This window comes from Cinclus cinclus, chromosome 19 (assembly GCF_963662255.1).
Source record: "Cinclus cinclus chromosome 19, bCinCin1.1, whole genome shotgun sequence".
Taxonomy (NCBI): Eukaryota; Metazoa; Chordata; class Aves; order Passeriformes; family Cinclidae; genus Cinclus; species Cinclus cinclus.
Window position 1 is genome coordinate 5,236,659 of NC_085064.1, and position 20,603 is coordinate 5,257,261.

Below are 20,603 nucleotides of genomic sequence, written 5' to 3' on the forward strand. Positions count from 1 at the left end.
GAGATAGTATGGCCAGATCCACCAAAGACAATATTTTAAAAGTAAGTTTCTATCCTTAATTTGTATCTGGGCACCAAGGTTCAGAGTATCAGCTTCTTGTCTGCCCTTGCCTGGCAAGCTGACACCAGAGAACACACAGACCACAGGGCTGGATGCTCCTGAATCCCAGTCTACCTGAGACTGCAGAAGACACAGGGCTGGGAGAAACACTTTTGTGTTTCTCAGTCCACAAACCACTGCCTAAGTTCAGCTTTCAAACCTAAAAGGGCAGCTGAGCACATACTAGCACAGCTCCAGTACCTGGAGCTCAAGAAGAGGCACCTCAGTGAACCTCACTGGGTCACTGACAGGAGAGCTTTTCCCTTCAAAAGTTTTCCACCCAAGTTTTGTGATTTGGCCCTGTATCCATGATGCAGATGTTGATGGCTGGAAACAGAAGTTGAGCAGAGGGAAATGCAGACTTTGGGATCAATGGGTCAGCTCGGCTGCTGGCAGTTCAGAAGGAGAAAATGAGATGCATTAAAAACAACTTTCTGGTCAATCTTTATTTTACATATTTGCATCACAGCAGGGAAACCAAGTTACACAGACTGTCCTGACTTGTCTCTACCTTGCTTCTTTTCAAATACTGTTTGCTGTTCTTTTAATAAATTTAAAAAAAAATACTGAAAAAAAATCCATTTTTACATCTGAACAGGAACTGAGGAATAAGATATTTACAGGTCACCAAAACCCCAGGAACTGGACCTTGCTGTACACAGAAAAGTATTTTTTAGTTCTTCTAGAGGTCATTTACTAAATGAATTCAAAGCTACATTGTACAAGGTGCCCTAAAGCTGCTTAATGACACAAGAGGCTCTAGAATTAATTATTAATAGTTCCTAAAGGGCAAAGGAAGTTATTTAGACCCATACTCTGTTTTAACAGAGCAGGTACCAGCTCCACTGGCTACAGGATGAAGTGCTTCTGATGATGTGGAGGTCAGACTCTACTTTAGTTCACAGAGAGCAGAACACTGAGTGAAATCCCACAGGGAAATATTTATTAAGAATTGTCCTTCTAGAGGATTACTGCAGTCAAAACATAAATGGCTTCTTGAGCCAGTCATCCTATACGGAATGACTCTTTTCTCAGCCACTTTCTTCCTACACAACTCAAAACCTGAGTACTGGTATTTTCCTACATCCTGTTCCAGCCACTTGGGAGTACAGATCATGTGCAGCTCTCAAGTGGATCATTGCTATATCCAGGCAAGATACTACAAAGGGAAAGTGCACAGCTTCCCAATATTGCTAAGGAAAAGTGATTAATCAGCCCAAAAGTGTTGTATCCAGCAGCTACCAAAAAAAAAAAAAAAAAAAAGCCAAATTAATTCAATTTAGAACAATGCTTTACAGCAAATCAACCCCAGGGAACACAAAGAAACATTGGTCTAGTGTTTCTGGGCAGCACCACCTCAGCTTTCATGAAACATTGAGGCTACTGACCCTACACAGAAGGCCACAGTTTCAAGTGTGAGTCCCACTATGTTCAAACCTCACCACACCTCCCATTCCTGCAGACCACAGCTCCTCACTCTTTGTACACAGGTGAAAAATGGGGACATGCTCTATGAGTGAAGTAGAGATCATAACAAGGGAGCTATAAAACATCTTCTTTAAAGTGACATCGATCTGTTAGCTAGCAAGACACGTCAAATTGAAGGAAACAAATCAAGTAGGCTAAAGGAAGAAAGATTTCCTCCCTTCTCCCTAATAGCTAGGGAGCTCCAGTTCTCAGAGCTCAACAGAGCCTACAATACCCAGTATTTGCTTCAAATTGGGCAGCTTTCAAATAAACCACGAAATCCCCTCCCTTCTCGTCAATTTGACTGTCAGTGGCTCAACTGATTTTCACTAAGAGGAACATACAGTGAGGAAAAAAGACTTAACACTAAAAATCTTCAGGACTTGCACCAGATGTGCACACTGGAGTGATCAGGACATGCCCTTTCGTGGCCAAAAGGAATGTCACAGTGCTCAAGGATACATGGTGGATACACACTCATGCTAGAGTGAGTCCACTTAGCTTAGAAAAAATACATCTTCCACACTACGAGCTCCAGACAAAATGCTGCAATGCAGCAAATTTTTACAACATGCTCTCCCAGAGTATGCCAGCACGGAAATCCAGGAACAGGGCACTCAGCTGGAGGGAAACATTGAACAATGCACTGCACACATCACAACACGCCGAGTTAGATGACAGCATGAAAGAGCATCTTAATAGGACAGCATGTGGCTTCTTCAAGTCAAACTGCTCCACTCTGAGCAGGCAGCAGCACTGTTCCAGATGACCCCATTATGTCTTGCTTTCTTGTAGTACGTCTCTTGATGAACCATCAAGGAAAACATTTTCCAGCCCGAAGAATTCAAGAGTCTGGCAGTTGCACTGCAAGGAGGTTTCCTCTGAAAGACAGCCTGCTGAGCAGCCATGGCAGGAAGGAGGAGTGCAGCAGTGGCATGTGCATGTCAGCACCCACAGGGATTTATTGGGGCAGAACCCGCATTACAAGCGAAGACTGAAGCAATCTCATTTCTGCCTGCAGAGGGGACCGAGTGCTCTGCTGCAGCAGCACATGGGAAAGCATTCAAACCATTTACTGCCATTGCACCAGACCTGCTGTTCCAGGACTCCTGTCACTCTGCTGCTGGGTACTGCCGGCGATTGCTTCAGCTCCTCACTTCAGCAAAAGCGGTGACAGGGAAGCAAAGCTGCATATCCCTAAACGATCTGCAACCCGCAACAGCTCCTCCAGCTTCCCTCCCTGTGAGAAGCAGAGCTTCCTACCAGATAAGCAGCCATCAGCACGTGAAAGGAAAGCTCTGATCCTGCCTGGGAAGCTCCAAGCTGCTGCACTCCACTAGCCCTGCAGTCATGCAATGCCAGTCATGTGGGTTTGCCTGGGAAGGAGGGGAGGGAGCAGTCCTGTCTCTGATGCTTTGCAGTGCAGCACTGGCTGTGCTGGAGAGAAGCACAACTGCAGCCATTCCCTCCACCCTCCAACATCCCAGCTGCCATCCCATGCATCAAGACAGACTTTTTGTCCTGATTCAAGGAATTGCACCAGAGAAAAGTCATTTTGGCAATGGCCACAGTATGAACCTTTTGGGTTTTGACTTGTCCATGACTTTGATTTTCCTTCCTAATGCTCAGATCTGACCACTTCCTGCTGCTTGGCATCCCGTGTGAAGCACCAGCTGAAGCTCAGGGCTGAACTTGGAAAAAGCTCTTGTAAAAAAAGGACTTCCAGAATACTGCTGTGGCTTTTCATGCCAAGACAAAAAGAAATGACCCATTTTTTTGGCCTTTGACTGGTGAGCCAGGGACTTGGCAGATAAACCTACACCATATGCAACTTTAGTTAAAAAAAACGCATATTAAAAAAAAAAAAAAAGAAACCTGAGACTAAGGTAACAGCACTTGCCAAATTGCCAGCTCCACTGATGCTGAGGTATGGAATAGGCAGCTGTTTGGAACCAGCTCAGCATTTCCTGGGATCACAGCACAGCCCTGGAGCTTCTGGGTGAAATGCCACACCTATGACAATTTCACATCTCATTCACAAAAGGATTAACAGGCTCTAGAATAGCATTGTCCAGATGCACTTTGTTCCTGACAGCACATCCTTATCCTTTACATACCTCAGTGCCAACACACTTCAAGTCTTCAGTGGGCTCCTCTGCACAAACTTCACAGCCTGTTCAAGCAGCCCTTTGGATGCAGGGAGTGACAAGAGACAGAGTAACCTCAGAGGATGAATTTTCCAGATACTGCATTTAAGTGTATGATGAGCTGGGACTGCCTGTGTTTGTTTATGGTCCAATTTCTCACACTTCAGCTAAATATGCAGATTTCTTCCTCCAGAAGGCCTAAAAAGCCTTTCCAGTGGTATAGGAACTCTCCACAGTAAAAATGTCTCACCGCAAGGCAATGACAACCAAGTCAAACTATCACTGCCATGATTACTGTGAAGTTACAGCTCAGGAAGAAAACAGAAGAGAATTCTGTATCCAGAGACAAATGCTCTTCTTCTTGTGCTCTAGCTGAAGAGAAAGCAGTTCCAGGTACCATAGCAGGTCGATTTGTTTCTACCATCTCCGTGGTGCATAGAACCAACACCTGGGAAAAGCAGCAGCAACGGGGCAAAGTGGTGCTGCTCCTCAAACAGCAAGTCTTGGTACAGACAGCTCACCAAGAGCTCCACAATCCCTGCTCAGGAGTGAGAAAGTGGTTCAAGATTCTGAAGGAAATCCTCCTTGTCAGCTTGAGGAATAAAATAAACTAGTGGCTAATAATCTTCTAATCATCTGTACCCTAGAAATGTAGTCACTCCAAAAAAACAATTCCTGAATGAGTCTGTGAGCAATGCTGGCACATCCAGAGCTCTGATGATGCCTCTCCCTGACACCCTGGCAGAGGCACCACATGTCACTGTCTCTGCATGACTATTAAGGCTTCAGTGGGTCAGTGACTTATAGTTGAATTATTTTTGTTAAAGCTAATCCTCATTTGACCAGTGAGCCACTTTCATCCTCACCCAAATGAACAGTCATTTTCACAATTACAGCTCTGGACACCAACTGCCCTACTGACAACCCCAGGGACTAGAGAGAAAACACACGTGGCATTTTGGAACATGTCTGTAAAGACTCCACTGCAAGTCTGCAGCTAACAGTCAAGGATTCCATATTCCCCTGCATTAAGGTTCTTGGTCATCTCTCCTGATAAAAGAAAACCCCAACATTTAGGACTGGGAGTTACAGTTGCCTGTTTTTGGTGGCAATACCACTTTGACCAGTTCAGCTAATCCAACCAGCAGTGTCATTAATCCCTGCACAGCCAGAGAGGTACAAGCAGCCATTCAGAGAGGCCCAGTAACTCAGGGTAACTGTGAACCAGAGATTTATGCTGCAGTAAAATGGCTAGAGAGATTTCCATTGGAGAGTCTGATACTGTTTACACTGTGCCAGAAAGGAGTAACTTTTGAAAAACCTTGAAAATATTTTACAAAGCAAACCAAAGTGCTCTGGGTCACAGCTTGAAAATAAACATTTAGGCAGACCCCCAAAAAGCAAGCATCAGTCTTACACCTCTTGTGTACTTTTTGTCAGGTGGGGGTGAGTCAAGAGCAACTGCAAAGACACTGGAGAATGTACATAAATGTTTACTGCACTATGGGCTTAGTGCTTTAATGGAGAACAGTCACTCATTTCCTGTATAGCAACACATCTGAAAACCTGACACACTGAGGTGGACACCTGCAGGGATAAGACAAGAAGATACTTATCACCTTTCACACTTGCATGAGCAGTGGCAGAAGTCATCTGATCCAACACCCCTTCAGTCTCTCAAATAACTGCAGCTGTTCCTACCCATTTGTTCTGCAATGTTTTGTCCAAGCCAAAAGGAGAGTTTATAAAAAGAAAAAAAAATACTTACATGACTTTATCTTCTTTTCCCACCTTCTGACAGGCTTTGCAAGTCCCAGCATTCATGTTACATAGCAAGTGTGTGTGTGTGTGTGTAGATATATGAGCATTATATAAAATATATTCTTTACATACACACTCAAGATCCCTCTTCACATTAGTATTACACATTCTGAGCAACACAACAATTCAGAATAAAGAACCGATCCAGAAAAGGGGAGGGGGGGGAGCTACCCAAAATCCCTAGGAAAGCTTCACGCTCCTTGCAGGTACCAGGAGATCCCATTTTTCTTATGATCAAAGGAATAGTTATACTTCTGCACTGCTTGGCTCTCCCTAGACACACCCCACTCTGCAGTTTCAGTGGTGGGGAGTGAAAGTTGCTCCCTTTCCACTGAGAGTAATATTAATAAATTAAAAAAGTTTCTCTGAAAGTGCTGCCTTAGTCCAGTCCATCATGCCGTGCTTTCCCATTCGCCCTGAGGTTCTGCTGAACCATTCACCACTTTCTTGACTTTCTTCATGCCCTCCATTACTCCTGAAGTTGTCACCCTAGAAGAAAAGGAGAAGCATCAGACAGCAGACCTTGAACTGTAAAATCCATTTCAGCAACAGCTCACACCCATCAAACAACATTTCTCACATCTCTGTACCCACACTGAGCAGTTCCCGTGTTCTCTTGTTCTCCCAAGTTCTCTTGTATCACCCTGACACAACACAGATGGGCATTGGAAACACAGCCACTGTCCTTGAGCACTTCAAGGCCCTTCCCACCTATCATTAAAGCAGCAAGTAATATTGGCTTATACTTCAAAAAGGGAACAGGGGTGGTAAAACAGTTAAAGCAGGTGTTTATTTGCTAAATTTGAGCAGTTCACTTAAAAACCTCCTTTTGCTATGCAGCTGGCCACCCTTGTTTCTGTGACTTTCTTCTGCATTTTAATAGGTACAACATATTTCACAAATACACACAAATACTGCACAGTGCCCCAGATTAACCTCATTAGCTTAAGGCATACCAGCTCCTCTTAACAGCAAACTGAGCAGCAAGAAACACAAGAGAGAAGTCATCCTATATATACCATCCAAGTCTGGATTTGTCATGGCAATCTGACCATTGAACCACAATGCCTCAACAATACCATTCAATATTAGGGAAACTGAACTGTTTATCCAGGCAGAAACAGCACCATTCCTCTTGGAACTGCCTTGGCTCTCCAAGAGCTCTTCAGCTCAGCAGCTTTTCTCTGCTGCTACACCAAACAGGCAATTTGGATGCACAACACATCTCCTCTATTCTTTTGCACAGTGTGATTCTCATTCCATACAGGTATTTTTTTTCCCCCACAAACATGCTACAAAGGTTATTTTGGATGCTGAAGGTAAGAGTGCCAATAACTCAATGCATTCCCAAGGGATGCCTGGAAGCACAGCCAGACCTGTCCTGTTCAAAGCTGCCCCTGTTGGTCTGTGAATGCTTTCACCTGCTGTTTACCATGTCAGAGTGCTTTATTTGATCAGAGCTGCTAACAACATCTCCACAGCACCACCCCAAGAGGAGAAGTTATCTTCAGAAAACATTCTTCTTCCCTTAGTTCCATGTTAGATCCCAGCTTCTGTTGATGTACTGTAAAAATAATTTACTCAGCCTGCTGTGTTCTGTGATATTCCAGCAGTAGCCATACTGGGATCATCACTGGTTATCATTTTAGAGTGGGCTTAGATGAGCTTGGGCTTAATAAAAAAGGGTCACAAGAGTACAGACCAAATAATTTTTTCACTACTAAAATGAAGTCCAGAGAAAAGTAGGCAGGTTGCTTAAAGGAGAAAGATGGAATTAGTAAACAATAAACATTTCCAAAAAGAGATCAAACTAACCAGTACAGAGATATGTAGATCTTTTAAGTTCTCCCTGTTGACACAGGTTTCTCACAGTCAGATAGGAAAAATTTGGGGAAACATAAGCTAGACAAAACCAAAGTACATGGATAACTAATTGGAAAAGCATGCATTGAGATGTACTTAATGGTTTCCTGTCAAAAATCTAAGAACATTGAGTGTGGTTCCAGAGAGGCCTGTGCTGGGCTCACTTCTACTCAGGATTTTCTGTAATTGCCTGGGTAATGGAATAGAGAACTTGCTTATTAAATCTGCACAGGACACTAAAAGCCACATACTGGAGAACAAGACTGGAATGCAGAAAGATTCAAGAAAATCAAAGTAATAGCCTGAAAAGTACAAGAGGATGCAGCAAAACAGCTACCAAGTTTACTCTTCAGAAATAATCAACTTCGTAATTTTAGAATGAGGAGCTGAATATCCATTCCTCAGGGAGGAGTTGAAGACTGCCATAAACTACAAACCAGAAATTAGCATCTCACACAGCAGTGCAGCAGCAGAGACACTGGGATATGTAAAGAGGTGTTTCACACATGCATGATACCAAAGTAATCCCAACACTTGACTCACAGCTGGGAAGATCCCACCTGGCACACAGCCTAGATTCCAGCACTGCACTCTAATGCCATTAGAGAGCCACTGCACACCAAGGTGGTGACAGAAGTCATGAGAGGTTACCTCTAGGAGGGAATGTTCCACTTCCCATGTTTATGGGACAGCTACACACTGAAAGTGCAGGCAGAGCAAGTCACACCCTTTGCTACAAGAGAGGCCATTTACTGTGTCCCCCCTCAGTAACAGCAAAAAAACTGGGAGAGATTTCTGTGTGGATTCTCCAACAGTGAATGTTAAAGCCCATCTGAAGAGCTGAAGAGACTGTTCTTGTCTTGTGACAAGTGCATGAAGCAGCTCTCAAGTCCCTCCTTTTCTCAGACTGTTCAAGTACAACAGGCAATTCCTCTTGCTCTCAAAATCAGTCATCACATTTTAATGCCCAATAAAATAAGGGTAGCAGCACTAAGATCAAGCACACTGAAATTCTCATTGTCCTCAGAACAGTCTCAGCACTTCAGCTCAGACCTGCAATACAGCAGGGAAATGTCCCTGAACTGCATTTCCAGCCCACAAATCAGCAGCAGTTAAAATGCAACAAATCCTTCTCACTAAACCATCCCTCTCTAGAGAGCATTTCTGTGCCTGCCAGAGGGATATCCATCACAAATGAGGCAGAGAAGGAGTTCCCCAAGCACTCCATCACACAGTGGTACGTGCTGCAGAGATTTCATGGGGTTTGTTTTTCTCCTGCATTGTATCCAAGGTATCAAGGAATGGCTAAACATTCAGAAGTATCTCCTGCTCTCCACAGTGCTGGATCTCAGCTGTCTTTTCTCCTTTGTTTTTTAGTCCAACAAGAAACATTGCAATCCTGGTAGCAGCCAGCCCTTACAAGCTATTGCAAACGGGAGTGAAAACTGATCAGCCATAGAGCAAAAAAGCTGATCTCTGCAAGCAAAAGATGTGTTAGGTGAAGAAAATCACTGCAAATAGAGAACACCATGAATCATTCTGCCATGAAGCACAACCTGAGAGAAAGCAGAGAAAAGCAACCAAGCAGGACACCAAATCTCAGCACAGAATAAGCTCCCTCATGACACAGAGAGAAACTCCAGATCCCAAGGCATAAGCAGAGATCAGTGTTACCACAACAGTTCCCTGTGTTGAGGCTGTTTTGGGTGTTAAGGAAAAGCAAAGTCTCCATACACCGATTAAGATGGATTTACCAACTTGAGAACAAAACCATTAATGGTTTCTTCTCCTGCAATTCCTCCTCCAGTGGAAATATCTTAACCTCCCATGCAGGCATGAACATCATTCTCAACCAAGACCTGTTAAAGAGCACTTTGATATCCAACATCTAAAGCCAGTTTACCAAATTATTGGAATTAAAAAAAAAAAACAAAAAAAAAAACCACCAAAAACAACAACAAAAAAATTTCTTCCTTTCCCCTTCCTCACCCCCACTTCATCTACTGTACTGTTCATATTTTTGTGTTCATGCCCCAGAAATGGCATTAGGACTGGAAGCCTGACAGCTCTTTTTGCCAAGTGTGGCTGCACCTTTTCAAGCAGGGAACTTTAATCTAACAAACTGTCAGCGACGAGCCCACGTACTGACAGAACTCGAGAGGCTGCCCAGCACAGAATACACAGAAAGCCACTTTGCTGATGATGAATGGCTATTGAACCTGCTTGAAAAAGGACAGACAGGTCCTTAGCTCAGCTTTAGTCACACTCTCCTCCCTGCCAGAACAACTTCTGTAAAGCCTGGAATAACTGAAGCAATTCCTGTGAAGTCTGTGGATTCTTTTTCCAAGCAAGAGTTACCTTTGCTATTCTTGATTTGTATTTTATTCCTGAGAGTTACAAGGACTCACACAGAGAGGATCTGTGCCTTGTGTTGCTTCTGTACAGACACCTAATTTGCAGATTTTTCTTGAAACTTTCCAGATTTCCAGTGTCCTTAACAAAATTTGCATTTACTGCCAGACCAAGATTTGTATCATTTGCAATGCATGAAAACAGACCCAAACTAGAGAGCTGCATTTAAAAGTGTCTTTTTTTTTTTCACAGAAGACAAGCAAGCCTGGAAAAGAGGTTTGATAACCTCACAGCTTTCCCCTCTGTTAGCTCATAAAAATGTTGAGTCTAAAGGAGCTGAATGCTTCTGTTTTAGAGAACCTGATTTTAAACAAAAACCCTCGGGAGAAGAAAATAGCAATAAAACTGACATAGCAGAACACCATGAAGTTTGCAGGTTTTTAGTTTCTGCCATAGCCTGGGAAGACAAGTGGGTATTTATGACATGAAAGACAAAACACTCATGCAGTGGTTAGTCAGGACACTGTCAGACACTTAGTCATCTGCTCAAACAAACCCAGGTATTTTTCTCCCCTCCAGACACACATTTAATATTTATGAAGACCAAAACAAGACTAGCAAGACCAAACCAATGAAATTTAATAGACTTCCATTGCAGTGCTTCACCTGTCACAGAATGTATATAAACTCTGGTTTTTCAAATATCCACAAATATAACCTTCCTGCTGGAGCTGGAAAAGGGAGAACCAGACACAGATTACACCCTGCCAAGTGCCCAAATGGAATAAAACTTCTGCTGAATCAGATCAGAAAAATTCAAGAAAGGCTATGGGGAACAACCCACAAGGTACAACAATGGAAACTCTCAAAGCAAAGAGCAAAATGCCTTACTAGGAAAAGGCTTACAAGGAATTCTAACCCCTGAGTTTTAGCAATATCTATCTCATGATGAGATGTAAATCACTAAATTACTTGATTAAGCTTTCTCCAGCTCATTTCTGGCAGATTCTCCTAAATTTAGCAACTTCTTAATTGACTAAAATCATTGCACTTGAAAGGTGTCCTATTATTAGTCCTAGCAAAACCCCCACAAGCAAAAATTCATTAAGCATGTAATGCAAAGTTGAAATTCACTCTAACAGGCAAAAAGGAAAAAAAGCTTGTTTTGGTACAATCACAAATTCTGCCAGTTCAGACAGTGACTTCCTGATGTAAATGCTTTTTTACCAAACAGCTTCCAAACTGAGACCAGTTTCTTACATAAAGCATTTAAACACATGTAAGTGATTTTAAGGTCACTACCCACTAGTTGGATTCCACTTGCAAAAATGACAGATTTTCTAGACCCAAAGCAAAAATAGCTAAGCATTTAAAAAGATCTTTGTTACTAGCCATACTTCTGAGAAATTAAACTCCTTACATGACATTTCAGTCTAGATTCTATGATTCAAGCCTTGTAGCAGTTTTCCAGTAAGATTCATTTCTTTCTGAATTAACTATAACAGCAATCACATTTAGACTTTTTTGCCTCTGTAATAAAAACTGTTGATTTATTTCACCCAGGTAAAGGAGATTTGCCAAACTGAAAAAAGCCTCTCAGGAACAGGCTTCTGAGCCTGTACATAAATTGCAATTATGCATCAAACCTGTAACTACCAAAGGATTAGGTTAGCCCTGCTCCTGTTAAGGCAACAGACTCTGGGGTACATAAAAGCTATATCCAACACTCCTGGCAGGCTGAATTTCTTAGGGCATTTTTAATTACACATTCAAAAATGCCACTAATTTTTTAAGTCCTCAGAAAATCACTACAAAGAAAATGACAGGGACTTAGCCTGAGCCCTGCTATATAATTTTTCCATACTAGCTCAGGTCCTGAAGCATTTGTGGTGCCTCGTGGTTTTGCAGCAAGGAATAAGCCAGGGAAGAGTATTAATAAAAATCCATCTCCTTGGCTCAGTGTTGCTTAAAATAAGTTTTTGCAAAGCTATATGCTGAACACCAAGGCAGAAGGGACTTTACACCCTGTGAATTTTTTTATTATTATATTATTTTTATACATTTATTATTATCTATGTTCTGCAGATTGGTGGGTCATTTTTGTTGCTCACTTAATGATGAACTGTAAAAATAATTTCATGTTCCATGATCTAAATTAAAATTAGAAGCTTTCTTACTTGACATTTTCATGGGGATTTTTTTGCCCCATGTAAAGCTTTACCAGCTTTTTCCACACTACTAGAACGTCCAGGTCAGAGGCTCCTATGCACACCACAAATTTCTTTACACACACCAAAACAGACACCTCATCTTTAAATGTGGGCAGATCCTCATCTCTGTCACAGAAGGATTTAGAGAGATTAAAGAAAACTGGTTTTAAACACTACTTTTTGTCAAATCAAGTGAAGAGGTGAGTAAAAGGGGAGAGGGGTTCTTACACAGCTTCCATCTCCAAGTCATCCTCATCATCTTGAGAGAGCTGTAGGTAAGGGTTGTCTGATGCTGGACGGAATTTGTACCCAGTAAGGACAAAGAACACGAGTGTGGCCATTTCATCCAGCAGCTGCAAGTGGAAACATGAGATTGAAGTTCAGTCCTGCTATGCTCTGTGGTCATGAAACATTGCTCCTCATTCGTAAGGTTCAAGGTTTAATGGCCAAGAGGCCTGGGCCACAGCAGAAATAAAATAATTCCTGTCTGGTTGTCATTAATCCCAGGCTAAAGGCTGTCAAATGCTTTGTTCTTTCAGTTTTCCCTGTCACTTTAAATACAGTTACAGTTCTATCCATCTCTCATCTTTCAAAGAACTATGGCAAGACCTGGCTTTTAAATGAGGGGGAGAGGAATCAGCCCTATGTTGCTTGGTATTTTCAACAGTTAATGTATTTCAAGGACTCCCTGCACAGTTACTTGGATTATGTGTTAAGAAACCAAGTATTTAGAAGTCCATAGGCAAAAGAAGCCTGTAGATGGAAGAGCAAAAACCTATTTCCCTGGCTCCCTCAGGCTTCAATTACATAGAGCAAACCTGACTAATCTTTTTCTCCTTTGTATGTTCTTGATTAATTTCCTTCAGACATTTTTAAATTGAAAGACTGAAAATCAATAATGCAATTACTTTTAGACATCTCATGTATAATCCAGCAGCCCTGCTGGACAAACATAAAAGTAAGAAGATATTCTTTCACCTTAAGCACATCTGATAAAATCAAGAGAGGCAGGGTGCAGCACTGTGCTTTGAGATGTTTTACTACAACGTGAGGAACATTTAACAGAATTTTGTTTCAAGAACCATAGAGGAAAAACAACAAGGAATGGATGTATTTTCCTTTGCTGGCAAATACCTGGTACAGCCATTTCCACTGGAATGGAACAGCAATCTTTATGAGAATCGCAATGATCCGTGTGAAGTAAATGTAACACACAATCTGGGAAGGAAAAGGAGAAAGCATGAGAACAAAGCAGCATCCTTATAGAACCTTCTTATCCCAGAGAAATAGCTCAAGCAGTTCCCAGACAACTCATTATGTCAGACTAGCCTTATTATGCTCCCCAATAAACATGGAAGATACAGTCTGAGGGCTCTACTGCTTGTTGAACATCCAATAACTCAATCTATTGGTAACATACTCAAGTTACAGCAGGAAATGCTTTAAGTATTACTATTTCATAGAATTTCAAGAATCACAATTGCAATTTATTATTCTTGCCATTTAGAAGAGCCTGAAATGAGGCCACTGGAAATCATTAAGAAGCCTGTGCTCTCCTGGGAAACGTACTCATGGCTCCCACTGACTTAATCAGGAACTGCACACGTGCATCTCCAGGCACCATTTGGTCCCAAGTTTAATTTTTAGCAAGTTTACAGTACGTTATTCAAGCCCATCAATTCAACTGGCAGCTCAAGCTGTCTCCAGAGGAAATCAGGAAGCATTACAAATAGCTGGAATTTAAAGAGAGACAGAAGGATATAACCATTAGGAGAAAAAAAGGAAGTTGCTTTTAGCATTGTAAGCCAGTTGACCAAGATGCCAAAACACAGCAGTGCTAAGAGCATCTACCACATCCACCAGCTACAGTAACTTCCAAGTATTCCATCAAAAGCTTTGAACAGCTTCCAAGTTCCCCACATCCATGTGTGCAGGTGTTTTACTTACCATGACATAGTAATGTCTGAAGAGCTTCAGCTTTGCTAGGTTAATGGCAGCTATCAAGAGAACACAAAAGTCCATCAGAAAATTGTTAAGACAATTTCTTTTTAAGCCTGTCTGCAGGGTAGGCAAGTGGTCAAAATCAGGACTTGGGTAATCCCAGGCTAGAAGGATTTATACTGAGGAGTGCCAGCCTGGCATATCCACATACAGGATAACTCCCAGGCTGGGGTGATTCATTCTTAAAAAGGGAACTGAGACTGCTTTTGCACTAAATTTTACATGCACACACTGCATTACAGAACCCTCCTCCACCTGCATACAGCCAATGACATACTGTCACCTCTCTCTCCTGCCAGAAGGGCCACACCACCTGACACTGCCTCCTAGAAAATGTCTGTCTTCTGTAGAGCCCTCCCTGACCTGCTCCATGCCTGCAGCTGAGTTGAGCAACTTGCAGGTAATCTCAGCTCTGGGAACCACAGCACCTTGCTGAACAGCAGCCCAAGCACTCTAATCCTGGGCAAGGTCCTCCATCACTCATGGCTCAGCCACAGCTCACAAGTGAAACAGGAAATCATCCTGAGCAGTTCCCCAATGCAGGTTTGAGTTGCAGCTGTGTGAGCCCAGGCCCCGGGCAAACCTGCACAGATTGCACAGATCACATCAGCTGGAGCAGCACAGAATATTCATGTGAACCAGCTGAGGTCAACAACAGATGGAGCAGCTGTCAGCTCTGGTCTGAGAGTCAGCTTTTACGTGTGCAGCAGGATTACAAACACAGGCCACTGATGCTTTTGTGACAACACAAGAGGCAAAGAGTCCAAGATATGTTGACAGCACACAGAGATGCACTTCAGAGCCAATGAACATGAGCTGCCAGTGAAAAAATACTGCCACATATTTACTGGTATTCCCTCCAAGTCCTCATAATGTATTTATGAGATCTGGAAGTGCAACACATCGAGCTGAAGTTCACCTGCACTCCCTCACAGAACTCACCCACTGTGATGATTTACAAAAGGGTGCATATATTTGCATTTAAGGTCTTCCAGGTTCACAAGACAGCAACATACTATACTTCAGATGAGGGAGAGGAGAGCTAATAGTTCCCAAAAACATGACACCTTTTGTCACCTCCTTGGACATAAACAAAGCAGCTTTTCTTATGCAAAGGAAATGTCAAATGCACCACTGCAAATAAATTCCTGTAGGTTCCCACTATGGAAACTGCAGTGAAGACAGACAGCATTCTGTTATAAAACTGCTTTCATAATCTAGAGATCAGGAGTCCCTTTCCAGTTTGCCTTCAGTGTTCCTGGAGTACTACTGAAAGCTACAGACACCTCAAGCCAGATACAAACCCTCTTCCAGCAGGCACACTCTAAGAGTAGCAATCTGACCAACACAAGGCATGAACTGACTGATGATCTCAAATTAAAAGCTTTTCCTAACAGACTTGGTGAAAGATTAAAGCATGTAAATATGCATGATAAGTGCACTGAATTGTGAATCAGGGAAGCAATATTGTCCTATTTAAAGAAGAGTTGCATTAAGTGTGACCATGAAGATCTTGTGATTTCCCACACACTGGTTTGCACACAGAAGGATCTATTTTGAACTCAACATGTCCAACTTCAAGAACTGCCACCAGCTGGTGCCAGAAGAATTGACAGGCCAGGAGAATTACCAGGCTTTGTAGTTGAAGGAACACCAACTCAACAGCTGTGATTCAAACTGCCAGTCTATCAGTGCTTTACAGTCAACACCAGTGAGCTGGGGAGTCATTTCTGGTGGATTCATGCACTGCATAGGATGAAAGGACAGCAAAGCCAAAGATCTGACTGCCAAATGAAGTGTCATAATTCCACCTCTCCCAGCTGAAGGAGCACAGCTCAACATCTCAGCTATTTATCATAACAATCAATAGCAAGGAGTTATAAATTGGTATATTCACATATCCAGAATGTCTGAGCATGGGAATGAAGGGCAAGGAGAGAAAAAAGGGCAGCCACCACCAAGGAGAAATTCTAAGGAGTCACCTGTGGAAGCTGACTTGCTCTCCTCAACTGCAGCAATATTTCTCTCCACTATCAGATACGCAAGTCAGCATTAGTGCATGTCTACAAAATTCTGCCAGCTTTTTTTCAACAACTCAAAGTTACAGGACACAGTGTTCTGGAGAAAAATCTAAAATCATCATTGCTTGGCATCAGCAGCTTGTGAATTGCTTCTGCACAAGCTGAATGTGCTCCAAGCAGTATTATGTGAGTCTTGCTATCATGGACACTCCAAGATTTCTGTTCACCTCAGCCAGGCAGCCCGGGCAACAACAGCAGCATTTACAAGGAGCAAGGCTCAGCCAGCAGCTGTCACTTACAACTTGAATCACTTGCAACCCGAGCCTGTAAGGCTGTGATAACACAGCAGAAATCACAGCATGCACTAAAGGTTGGGTAAATTTGTATTTCAAGTATGATAACTATTCTGCAAAGGACAGTACTTAACTGCAGAGAAGGAAAAAAAATTAAAGAGAGACCTTCCACCAAAGGTTTTAGAAATTAATTCATGCTCTTTCAGTCAGTAATTAAAAAGATAAAAGCCATCATCCAAGAAAGATTTATAAAATCCATACCTTGCTTCCCTCGGTTTTCCCTCTCTATCACCATTTACTTTAACAGCTTGTGCTTGCAATAGCCTGATCTGCATTGATCAAAACAGCACACCCCAATATTTTGATAAGCAGTCTCTTGTTGAAACTGTCCCCATGCTAATTTCCAGTGTTGAGGCTGTCTACAAGATGGAAAAAGCTAGACCGACCACTTGCACACCACATAATAGCCTTTTGATGAATAAAGCCAACCTTTTCAGTGTATGTATGTAACAACAATCACAGGATTGCAGCTGAGGGCACAGGGAGCTTGAGCCCAGACACCACAATCCATAAAGAAAAAACCATAATGCAGCCAGTGAACGTGTTCAAGGTACAGCTGAGAGTATTTCTGCAATGCTTTGCTTGCCCTACTCAGGCTGGTGCATTTGAGATGTGATCTGTGCCATTATCAAACTGGAAATAGAAGCTTTCTGCTCTCCCCAGTGATGCAGCACATGTAGATCTAACCCTTGAAAAAGCAGCTCTGAAAAGTGTGGCCCTACAGCCTGAGCTCTCTGCTTAAAAGCATTCCTGTACTAGAAAGAAGAGGTCAAACAGATATAGCAAGGCTCAGTGTCATGCAGAAGAAGGTGGCACAGACTCCTTAATCTTAAATGTCCTGAACCACATCAGCCATTTGGCACAAAAGTGCTCCACTAGGGTCAGATGCAAGTGCAAAATACAGGATAAGCACTGCATCTCCAACACAGGGCTGCCACATCAACCCAGGACAGCTCTCTGGGGCACCTGGAAGTGGTGCTGAGCCCAGCCAAGCACGGGCTGCTCTGCACCACACAGGACCAGGCTCTTTGTTCACAGCATTTTCATGTCACAGCAGCAGGGAGACACTGAGTACTGCAAATGGCTTTTCCTGACATGGGGGCAAGCACGAAAGCATTAATCATCATTTGTCCACTGCACAGAACACAGGGAATGAATGATGCCTGGGAGTGACAGGCTGCAATAGATTTCCCCTAATTCTGCTGCCAACTGGAACACGCTGCAGTGCTCCAGGAAAACAGCAACCCATGATCTGACTGTGCCCTGTCACATCTCTCATCACACACACACTGGTACCAGCAGAACAAACTGCAGTAATGCTTCCCAACCCCATCCCTCCCTCAAACAACAAGAGCTTGTGAACAAGGGTGTGCTATGAGACTTGAGAGGTCAAGTGACCAAAAAACTTGGAGTTTCAAACAAAAATGGTGTATAAGTTACATATATGCACTCCCTCTCTTTTCTCAAGATGCCTGTAAACAAGGTGGTGGCAGCTGAGCAGCTTTGCAGGCTGAACAATTCTAGGTCAGCTCACAAGGCTGATTCCCTTAAATCTGCAAGACATTTGCAATGCAGATCTACAAATGGACAGAGAGTAAAGGCTCCCACCTGAAGGAAGATTTAGTGACAGATCAAAGAGGTGTAGCTAAGCACTTGCTTAAATCTGAAGGTGGCGATTTTAAAAGGGGAGGAAAAAAGATTCTAAAAATGGGATGTTTACGCCCACTGCTGTGCAAGATAAGAAGCCTGTGTAGGTCAGATATACTGCTTTAAAGATCACCTTCAAGGGAAAAAAGCAAACAACCAGACAGCTCAAACTCAGCCACAGCACTGTGCCCTGCCTACTCTTCACTAGCAATCCACAGCCTCTGAGTATGTAAGGTCTCCCTGGATAATTATGACTTTAGACCCATTTCTCCAGCTTTCCCATTTTTAAAATATCTAATCTGTTTTAAATTGCTATTAGCTAGTTTCTCCAAATCAGTTCTACTTATAAGGGGCTTTTTTATTAATTGTGCGTTGCTAAAACAAAGGCCTATGACAAGCCCAGACTAAAGGTCTGGTAAATCCAAATCTGCTTCATTCCTAGTCCAGTCACACTCCAGTCATGGCTGTCACTTGACCCAGGGGACTGCTACCTAATAAATAGGTGGAGAAGCAGCTGGAAGAGAGAATGACAAAGAGTCAGGAAACATCACCAGGATACTGAGCCATAAAGTCCCAGAGTTGTTAGTCCTAACAGATGCAAGGAAGCAAAAATAATTTTCCTTAGGTCTTTCTCACCAGCAAGGACATCACCAGAAGACTCAGTGCCAGGAAAAGCAGCTATTGAATGTGTAGTATGCAATTCCCCAATACATCTATAAGTTAATGAAGTCTGTGTGAGAGAAGAGGGAAAGCAGCCTTTGATTAGACAATAAATCCCAGCAGGCCAGAGGCAGCCCAGCCAGCAGTGTCTGCACATGATCCAGCCAGTTCTAACCACAGGACAGTTAAACTCCATAATGAGAAGACCTAGTAACTTTTATTACTTCAGGAAAAAACCACCTTTAACTGCAGGGAGGAAAAATACTCGTGATTTAACAGTAAGCACTGGTTCTATTTTTTATTCTCATGAGAAGCTGAGATACTGAACAGCACCTCTGAAGAACAGGGCCTCCAAGGGAGGCTTACAGAGCATATGGCTCTAGTAAAGAGAATTCATTGATAAGCCCAACATGAATGATTTCACCTTTTTACAGTGCAACCAAATCATTTTTGGTTTCTCAACCAAACACCTAGCAGCATGACAGCACTAGGTATCTGGCATCACATTGCCATTCACTTGCTCCCCGTGGACTCCCATCAACAGCCTCTAAATAGTCCAAGCAGATTGTGTTTCACAAGTGAGTCCCAGAACTGCAGCCACAATCTGCTCTCAGCCGGTGCAGTGTTTTCCCTGAACATCTATTCCTTTTCTTTTATTATCAGCGTAGCATAACACAGTTGCTATGTCCCCTGAATACACAGTTACTGAACTTGCAGGATCTACACAACCAGATGGCAACACCAGTAGGCAAAGCTGGGAACAGCAGTAGGTGATTCACAAGCAACAGTCACAATAAAGAGCACCATCACCCAGGGAGAACACAAAACACAGGACTAAACCAGACCTTAAGCACTACTGTGCATAGCAAAGATTAGCTGTAAAATCACAGCCAGTTCCTCTCAAATCACCATTTTTTTCCCTCCACATTGTTTGCACACAGCAGTGCATCCTATAGAGCTGCCTGGATTTGCTCAGATCTGGATTTCATCCGTATGAAGGACAGTGGAGAGGTTGAGCCTATACACTGAACATCCCTGCTGCTGGCCACCTCACTTCTCTCCTCCTCACAATGTCTGAGGTTTATCAAACTCCACAGCACCATCTTGTGATAAGAACCATACTAGGTACAGAGTACAGCAGGTACCTGGGCCCACAGGGATCTGAAGGGTTTGTGTTTTAATTACAGACATTAATTGCTGTGTGCTCACCACAAGGACTGTCAGATCCATTGCCACCCAGCTAAGGACCAGGCCTGACATGTCTGAAGTCCTTGGCTCAGAAGAAAGACTGCTTCAAAGAAATCTGAACTGATCAGACTTTTTAAAGGTAAGAGCATAAATATTCCAGAACATATGCTAAGTGAACAAGGTAAAACAAATCCATCAGTAAATGGCACTGAACCCAAGTGAACACACTTATAAGAAAGCTACCAATAACATTTATATTACACTTCGATAACTGACCTTTTTAACCTTTGTTTCTACTAGAAATTATTATTTTTCCACCATTAGGTTTGGGTTTTTTTTTTTTAACTTGTAGGGTTGTTGTTTGGTGGCTTTTTCAACAGCTTGAAACATGAAAAAAAGTATGCTAGGCTCATCATAAGTATTGTTTAAATTTAACAGATGGCAAAAAATGAACTAATCTGTAGTCTGCACAGAGCTAAGTTCAGTACCCAGCCTTGCATTTCACCTACAATCAGCAGTGAAATGCAGAAGTGTCTGTGAAAGCCAAGGAAAAGGCTGGAAGAAGTATCCAGACCTGGCTACAGAATTCGAGAAAGGAGAGACAAGAAGTGAAGGATGGGACTGAAGTTAAAAGGCTGTTGCCAACAAATGACCTTCTACAAATGAAGCTTTGAAGAGTAAAGCACTGAATGACAGAAGATTGAAAAGGCTGCCTGCTTCCAAGGAAGCCAGTACTGCTCTACAGCTTGTATCCAAGGTACTAATCCAGAAGAA

General features: G+C 42.7%; 1 protein-coding gene across 2 annotated transcripts in view; it reads right to left on the reverse strand.

The window, feature by feature from the left end:
* Positions 1 to 524: 524 nt before the first annotated feature.
* GPR107 (G protein-coupled receptor 107) overlaps positions 525 to 20,603 on the reverse strand; it is a 37,289-nt gene continuing 17,210 nt past the window's right edge. Inside the window, exons 15-18 of one of the 2 annotated variants that reach the window (XM_062505406.1) lie at positions 13,907 to 13,956; positions 13,094 to 13,177; positions 12,188 to 12,312; positions 525 to 6,023 (exon numbers count right to left, since the gene is read on the reverse strand). In XM_062505406.1, the coding sequence (XP_062361390.1) occupies positions 5,927 to 6,023; positions 12,188 to 12,312; positions 13,094 to 13,177; positions 13,907 to 13,956 (356 nt within the window). In that variant the 3' untranslated portion in view covers positions 525 to 5,926. Of the gene's footprint in view, positions 6,024 to 12,187; positions 12,313 to 13,093; positions 13,178 to 13,528; positions 13,693 to 13,906; positions 13,957 to 20,603 lie in introns of those variants that run through there. The other variant, XR_009933795.1, reaches the window with a different exon arrangement.